An 8,901-nucleotide genomic window follows, 5' to 3' on the forward strand; every position below is an offset into this window, starting at 1 on the left:
AGCCTGTGAAGGCCAGGTGTGTATAACAAAGGTATCCCAAGGGAGATCTTTCCAGTGAGTGACTGGAACAGCTCCTTGTGAGCAGGATTTTCTGACTGTGAACAAACCAGGGCACTGTGGTGCTTCCTGTGCATTTGCTGTTTTAAATGAAAACTGAATCAGCCTTTAGAACTTAAAAATTTGCTCATTTTAATTAACACAGCAAGAAACAAGAGCAGTCACCTTTCATGGCCGTGGCTGGCTGTGTTCCTGCCTGGCAATTTGAACATTGCATACTGAAAGCAACAGTTTGCATTCACACCATGTGATTAATGAAACACAATTCTTGCTAATCACAGAAACTTTTATATAGTAACTACCTAGTTACTATTGCTTCTGTCAACACCAAGAGCTAAAGTCCTGCTGAAGTCACCTTCCAAATCTCAATTGCTCTACAAAGTAGAAATATTGTATTTACACTTTACTGAGAATCAGATTCAAAACTCTGCCCCTTTTGAACAGAATAGCCACATATATGGGGCATATGAAGGTAGCAGACCTTCTGAAATATGAAAATATGCAGTTTACCCCAAGGCTATAAAAAAATCAGTGGGAAAGCCAAGACCAGAACTAAAACATTTTTTGCTCACAGCCACAGATTATGGTTTCTGCAAAATGCTGTCTTCTGAGAAACATGCTCAGAGCATCCTTAGGTTGATGTTCCTTGTTAGTTGGTGCAGAATTGCTTTGAGACTGATTTTTCCATCTCGTAACATGTAGTACAGAGAATCACTTCTTGAGAAGATTTTTAATAGGCACATCATTAACTACTGTCACAATAAAAGGTACTTCATGTTTAGCATCATAAAATCCCAGCCTTGATTCAGTCCCTGATTTCTTCCTCTGAACAGACCTATTTTTAATTAACATATTTGCAGATGTCAGCAGTGCTACAGTGGGTACTTTTTCCTGCTGGTGCCTGCCTTACATCTTTACGCTGCACACAAGACTAACTTGATGTGCACCTAATTAATTTGCACAAACTTCCAGGTGAATCCTCTGTCCTTCCAAGGAACACATGGCCAGTGTTGTCACCTATGATTAGCTGACAGAGCCAATACCTTGTTATGGAAACAAAGTCAAAATTTTGCAAAGAATTGTATGATTGAAAAGGTGATGGCTGCATTTTTTATTTTTTTTTTTGAATCCTGTACTTTGCTAATATCTTGTTGTGTCACCAAATCCCAGCATCTACTTCCTACAGCTGGGAGGATCAATCCTGTCAATCAGATGGTCAATGAACTATCACAGGCACTCAGATAACTCAGATAAATCACATGTCCACTCTAACCCCTCAGGCCAATTCAACAGCCCTACATCTGTGTCTATCTTAGAGACTAGAACAACCAGCATGGAACTCTTTTCATTCCCACTGTTCCTTCTTAAATCACACAGAAATGACAAGCTTGCAAAGAAGATGGAGATTTGTTTCCACATAAAGTTATTTCCTGTGAATGCTTTCACACATCCTTTGCCTAACAGGATTTTGTGAAAATGAAATATAGTCATAAAAAACCCTGCAGAAAGCCACGAGTGCTGCCCAAGGGGAATTACACTGCAATGGGGTTCTGCAGGTTTGCTCCCAGTTCTCCTCCTCCTCACCTACACAAGTCAAAAGGAACAGGCACCAATACTTAAGGGCACTAAAGGGCAGCACTCAAACTTCTCACCTTCTTAATGAGACAAAGAATTAATTAAGAGACACAAATAATACAGCATCGTTCATCTTATAAGCAAGCAGCTTGTACTGTGGCCTTCCTACCTGTGCCCACCTGCCAACATTTCACAGGAAATAAAGCTCCAGTCAATCACAAACACTGTCATGTAGAGCAGTTTATCACATTTGTTTCCAGGTTCATACCTTCTGCTAAGTCATCTAGCTGAATAAAGAAATACTGAATTAGAAAAATGAAAAATTATACTGCACTGGAAAGAGGCTTTAAGCTTCTGTGATTGCACAGTGAGTAAAAATCTATTTCAGCCCATTCAGATACTTGCTTAAGAAAGTTTCAGGGAAGAAAAAAAAAAGATCAAGCTCAGAAATCTCTGATGATAAACTAACCTTTTAATATATTGCCCTTGATTTCCAGGATTTCAAAACTGGATTAACTGCCATGGTCCAGATGGATATATTCACTGTGCTAATCCACTGTGTTCAGTTAGAGTTTATTATGCTAAATACACTCCAAGAGGATTTTATCTTTTACCTGCACCTTCCTGTGCTCAGTGAGACTCTTCTATTCATCAAGCACGAGAAGCACAAGATGGGGTGGAACCTGCCTTTTTAATTATCTTGTACCAAAGTGGCCCCATGATGGAGATGAACTGCTCAAATTCTCTTATTTTAGAGCAGCTCATTATCTATGGAAGACCACAAACTAAAAGAAAAGGTATGCTGAGCATGCTATTGATTACAGCTGCATTTGCTACGATTCAGTAAGTTGAAATTTCATATATCAAATATTAAATTACTAAAATTCTGCTTTGGCTCATCTGCATCCATTTTTTATTCACTTTTATTTGGCTGAACATTTTAATCTCACTTACACAGTTTCTAACTAAAAGTAAACTACGCATTCCTAATAATATAAATATGAAAAAATAGGGTGTGCTCAGGGACTGCAGTTGAATACATTAAAATCACTCAGTTTGCTAGTTAACATATTTCCATCCCTTTTATGTACAACCTTTCACATTCAGTTGGCAGGCTGCAAATTCAGGGCCTTATAAAAAAAAACCCACTGTGTTGATTTTCTGTTGTGACAGCAGAAATCATCCAAAATATCTAAGAGTTTCCCTAAAGGACACTCACTGCCTGGTACTTCCCAGGTGCAGCACAATCTGAATTTGAGGTGAACATCATGTCAAATTCCACTCATCTGTCAATGTAGTGGATTATTTCTTGAGAGACTGAAATTGGCTGCCTGGGATCAGAACACCATCAATCTTATTCATGTAGGGGGCAGAGAATCTGCCTGAGCCAGGCTCGCAGGAGGGAAAGCTTGGCTGCTTCTGAGTAGGTGATGAGGCAGCTGTAAAACCTTCACTCTATCTGTAGCACATCCCTGAGTGAAAGATTTTGCCATTTTTCACATTTCCCCAACATTTGGTATGCATTCAGTGTCTTGCTGTTCTTGCTTCATAAAAAAGGTGATTTTTCAAGCTTAGGCAAATGTTGCAGAGCTCTGGATTTGCCCAGCTCTCATTTTTTCTCATAATGTCACTTGTTTCAACTGATTCTATAAAATGGTATTACATTTTCCTTTTACATATCTGCTTAGCTGGGCTGTTTTTTCCCCTTTCCTTCACTAAGGACACACTCAAATAACCAGCAGCATTACTGATAATTGCATTATAATAAATCTCTGTGAGTCCCAAATAAGTCCCACAGCCCTCAAACTTCAAGCACTCCCAATTTCCAGTGCCAGGGGATGCTCTAACATGGGTACTGAGACTTGACATAGCAATGATTTTGATCTATAACATTTATGTTTTATTACAACAGACCAAGACAATGCCAATACCTGTGACTTCTGGGCAAGAAATGTATTTGGGAAAACTTTGAGTTTTGAAGTTGCTAAAGACCTGTGTTCAAGACCATCTATCTTTGAAGGGATGTCATTCAATTGAAAAACATTAAAATATTAATTGCCACATTGTAAAATGACTCATTACTGTGAGTTACCACTTTCAATCTTTCATTTCTGCAACTCTTGTAGCCTCTCCCACCTTTTCTTTGAATTCAAATTTGGTTAAGTGACATTCTCAGCCCATCTAATTTTAACCAGATGAAAATACTGTGCTAGAAAATGCCACCACCTCAATTTTTAGCATAGCACATTCTTCAAAGTGCAATTAGCAGTTGAAGGAGTTATGTGATCCATTTCTATTAATAAAAACACAATAAAACCACTGCTGTGCTGTCCCTGCAGACCCAGCAGTCCAAGTGAGCTGTGTTCTCCACTGCTAACCTGTGGGGTTGATTCTGCCTTTACAGGCACTGCACTCTATTCACAATCCCAAATTCCCCCCCAGGTCACACTTCTGCAGCCCCATCAATTTTCAGAGGTAAATTTGAGAACCTCAGTATAAGAGTGTCTCCTCTAATCCAAGCAAACACCTGACCTCCAGCACACACAGGGGACTGAGGGAGGTTTGGTGCTGGTGGCTTGAGGAACAAACCTGGAGCCAGTTTGGGTCAGATAAGTCCAAAGTTCCACAGAGCTGTGCTGTCACAGTGTCCAGGTTCTATAGAGCTTCCAGAGCTTCACCAAATGGGGAGAAAGGAAGAGAGAAACAAGGACACAGAAACTGAGCCACTACCCACAATGGGATTCTTATGTTGGGAAATTGTTAGAAAATGACATTAAAGGATTGGCAAAGCACAACACACATCAGACTCACCAAAAAACAGATGCTGCTCAATACAAAGGCAAACAACTCATAAAACTTAAATGATAAAAATGTGATTAGTCAATCATTTATCAAGACAGACACGAGCACAGGCAGAGAGCCTGCAAGCCCAGAGCTGAGCTCAGTCCTACCTGGTCTGTGCAGGTGATGCTGCTGGAAAGTGTGATGGAGGGACCCCTGACAGAGCAGCATTGCACAGGCACTTATCCACAAATACAGGACCCAGGACATTGCAGAGACCACTGCCATTCTCTAAACAGAATATTAGACACACATTATTATCCAATGCCTTACAGCACAAAGAATAGTCAGCTTCCATTACAACACTGTCTTTAATATTTTTTTCTTTTTCACTCCTTTTGCTAAATGTCTTTTGATTATTATTCCCCCCTGCAGGATGCAATTGTTGTACAACAAAGGTCATGCCCAAAAAGGACAGCTCAGGTAAAGAGACATCAACACAGGAGCCTGGATGACTTTAATAATTCAGTGGTAAAAATCAAACTGTAATAATCTGAGGACTAAAAAAAACACAATATAAATAGAAGCTGGAAAATATTTTCACACTGATCCATAGCTCAATTTACAGGGGAGTTAAAAATAAAAACCAAATTTTTAAAAAATCACAGCACCAGCTGGAAAAAAACCAACATGATGTCCAGACAGTATCAAAGCTGCTTTAAACACATTGCAGAAAGGCATAAAACATCCCCAATATCCAAGATATCCAAGACACATTGCCAGAATACTCCATCCCCAAAACTAAAAATGCTATCACTGACCCAGAAGGTAACAGTACATTTTTTGTTTGGTTTTTTGCTTTTGCAAGCATTAATTATTAACCATGCTTCTGTCTACCAAACAAAGTAATTGTTTCTCAGAATTATGTTCTAATCCCTAGACGAAATCAGCTTCCTTTTGTTTGACCTGTGCATGTACAAGGACTGGAGTATGACCAGACAGATTTTCAGATGTGTTCTATGGAAAATTTGGTTTCACAAATCAGATTGTCTTGAGATTTTTAAAATATTCCCTTTGCAAAAGGAAAAGACAATTTCTTTGTCTATTGGTGCACTTGGCCATCCAGTGCAGACAACTGTGTTTTTTCATACTTGTGTTTGTGGCTGTAGGAACTGGCTGAATTTCCCTCTGACTTGTTAACTTCAGCAGCTCTTTCTCAGTGCCTGCAAGGCTCAGCTACGCTACACATCGTCCAGTTCCCTTAACAGCACCTTCTGCTGCATTTCAGATGGCCAAATTAATCAAACTTCAGGCACTCTCCTCACTCAGCCAATGATGGGATGCTGCTCTCTATCTAATAATCCAATCAGCTGAACATCATTTTCACAGAGCAAGAAAGACTTTGAAAGATTAAATCTCTCACATGGAAAAAATCATGCCTTTAAAAAAAAAAAAAAAAAAGCAACAAAAAACCCCTGCATGCAATATCAGGAGATTTCTACAGTAGGAAGATGAACAATATTAAAATAGTGAAATGCTGTGGTAATAAAATATATGCATGTAAATAATTTTTTTTTTTTGCCCTGGTTTTAAAGCAGCAGAGTCTTTGGGAAGCTTTTTAAGTCTAATTAGTTGAAATGAACCACATAAACTGACAAGCATAATTAATAGAGAGTACCAAAACATTATTTTGATCAGCATGAGGCTCTCCCTTTCTCTGTACTGAGTGCTTGATGCACTGCTTGCTGTATAATTAATTTCATTTCCAACTGTTTGCTTTGCAGTATACAATGCACTTTTTCTCCTCTCTTTTTAGACCCATTTATCTTGCAAAATAGGTTCAATCTCCTCAGATCAGGGAGCTCCCAGGAGGCTTCCTGTGTCTTCAGGAATTAACACCTTCTTGTCATAATTGGTGCTCCCGTGCTTTTTATACCACAAGGCAAAGGGAAAGGTGAGTCTCACGCGGGGGAATTTCAAGTATTCAGGTTATTTAAATTGAACTTTAAAAATCCCAGTCAAAGAGCAAAACTTCCACAACCTGCTAAATGCTCCTGAGTCTTTCCTCCAGCATCATGTTCTTAGCACATGGACAGCAGACTTACTTTGCCCACTCTTTATCATTAGTTTCTGTGGGTTTTTTAAAATATAAAAAACTCTCTCAAACTGTGCTATTTCAATATATCTTTGCTCAAACCCAGTATTTCTTACAAACATTTCTTCACACACTCATTCATCAGTAAACTGTCACACACACAATTTTACCCAGAGATCCTCTTATCATTAGTATAGAAACATAGCAGTGAATATTTTCCACTTATTATCTGATGAGCTCCAGTTCTGCTTTCTGAATCTTAAATCCTGAGGAAGCTCCTTACCTGAGTAATCCAACCAAGAGCAGAGCACTCTAGTAGTGTTCATCGGAAAGATCTAATACTTTTTTAAATCCATCTGTACCACAATAAGGGATTTCTTTTATAGCTTCCCAATAATCTTCTTTATCAGGATTAAAAGTAGAAAAAAAAAAAAATCTCTTTTTCGTTACAAATCCTGTTTCCAGAGTAAAGAAGACATCTGAGCTCTCAGACTGCCGTCAGAAAAGTGGCCAAGGTTTGAGGGGTGGAAACCGTCTCATTTTCACCTTTAAATCATTTCCTGGCATCCCCCTTTCTGCTCAGGAGCCTTTCGGAGCGGTCTGGAGGCGATCCGCGGTTTCCAGAGGAGCGGCGAGCCCCGGCTCCGCACGGGAGGAGCGGATCGTGCGCTGCTGCTGCTGCTGCTGTGCCGGAGCCGATCTCAGCACAGCCCTGCTCGGGAGAGCATCACATGTGCCTTAAAGCGACACAGCCCGGCTCGGAGCTGGTTTAAATAGCGGCAGCAGAGCCCGCAGGGCGCTCAGGTGGGATGCAGGAGGAGCGCAGCCGGGGATGCGCTGGCTCCGCCGGCACAGCTCCGCTCCCCCTGCTCGGGCTCGGGAGGACAGCGAGACTTGAGGGAGTGTCTCCCCTCGCACAGAGAGCGGCACACGCTGCCAGCGGGAAGGGTGTGCAGGGAAAGAGGCACACGGCAGAGCAGACACTCCTGCACCCTCCCAAAAATCCTGCCACAACTCTGAGTGGAGCCTTTCCTTCCAACTCCATTTCCGAGGCATCTGCAGACAATGATTTCTGATTTACTCCCAAATGCTGAAGCTCAGCTACACCAGATTATTTATTGCAGTTATTTATTCTCCACATCTTAAGTGGCCATTTACAGGAATGGAGTGGTTTTCTCTCCCTCTTGTACCATATGTAATTTTTTTTTTTTAAAGAGCCATTGTATAGACTTAGTACATACCATTCACTTGGTATTACAGCTCTTATGTCTGCCTACAAAAGAAAAAGGGCTTGGAGACAAAACAGAAACTTCCATTTTAAGAGCTCGGGATGTGTGCTAAAACACGATGTGTGATTATTTTCCCCCCCTGGATAACCTGTGGTAGAAGAGTGTGCCACCTTCACTGCTCACCAAACAATCATAAATAATAACAGCACTAAGTACCCTTACACTCACATACCTCCATCTCAGCACCTGAGGACATTGTCTCAGTGGAGACTCTCACTGAGAGGTGCAATGAGTTTACCTGACAAATCACACACTCCTTGGAGCTGCTGCAATTTACTGGGCAATACATACCCAGAACTTGGCCCTGCAGACCAACAGAAATGTTATACTGGTCCCTGCCACAATGCTCAGAACAGGTCTTTATTACAGCCTTAACACAGTGAAGCAATTGGTGGCAGGTGGGTGTGACAAAGTGACACAGGAGATCACTGGCCATGTCCCTGAGCAGAGCTGGGGACAAGAGAGTGGCTCAACCCAAGCCCCATGTGATGAGAGATGCTTTCAAGGGGTCAACATTTTCTTTTCAGGAGCTTTGTTTGAAAACACATGGAACAATATGGCTGGGCAGGTAATGATATGTTTAATAAGGGTTTCCTTTTTTTCCTGAAGAATTTCCTTATACACTGAAAGACAGCAAGGAACTAAGGTGGTTATTACTCTGGTCTCAGAAGGGTCTAGAAGGCTCAAAAAAAAGCAGATGAGAGGCAACAAGATATCATAAAGTGCTGATGAACAAGGTAGGTACCTTGTAGCTACCCAGGATCAGAGCAGGAGCCAGCAGGAGACTGCTGGGGTTTGCTGCCAAAGCCACAGGGAGGCTCAAGGAATTGAATTCCATAATATCCAGGGAGATTTCTGCAGCTCCTGTGAGGGGCAGGTAATGGAGTTTAATTGAAAATAAACACTTGTTTAAGATAGGTCCCTTTTAGGACTTTGTGGGAATGATACAAGTGAAAGGGTACAGAGTGGGGAGGTGTGAAGAAAGATGAAGGAGAAGGGTCTCAAGCAAACATAATCTACACAAAGGCCTTGTGGACAGCAGGAAAAATCTGACAAATGGTGACCACACACCTTGGCAGAGTAGGCAGAGAGAGATTTATGCAA

At 41.0% G+C, this 8,901-nt stretch overlaps 1 protein-coding gene across 1 annotated transcript in view; it reads right to left on the reverse strand.

Annotated features, from left to right (window-relative positions):
* TAFA1 (TAFA chemokine like family member 1) overlaps positions 1-7,371 on the reverse strand; it is a 199,357-nt gene extending 191,986 nt beyond the window's left edge. Inside the window, exons 1-2 of the mRNA XM_056501559.1 lie at positions 6,792-7,371; positions 4,584-4,704 (exon numbers count right to left, since the gene is read on the reverse strand). Of these exons, the coding sequence (XP_056357534.1) occupies positions 4,584-4,701 (118 nt within the window). The 5' untranslated portion in view covers positions 4,702-4,704; positions 6,792-7,371. The remainder of the gene's footprint in view (positions 1-4,583; positions 4,705-6,791) is intronic.
* Positions 7,372-8,901: the final 1,530 nt, after the last annotated feature.

The sequence above is a fragment of the Oenanthe melanoleuca genome, chromosome 12 (assembly GCF_029582105.1).
Source record: "Oenanthe melanoleuca isolate GR-GAL-2019-014 chromosome 12, OMel1.0, whole genome shotgun sequence".
Taxonomy (NCBI): domain Eukaryota; kingdom Metazoa; phylum Chordata; class Aves; order Passeriformes; family Muscicapidae; genus Oenanthe; species Oenanthe melanoleuca.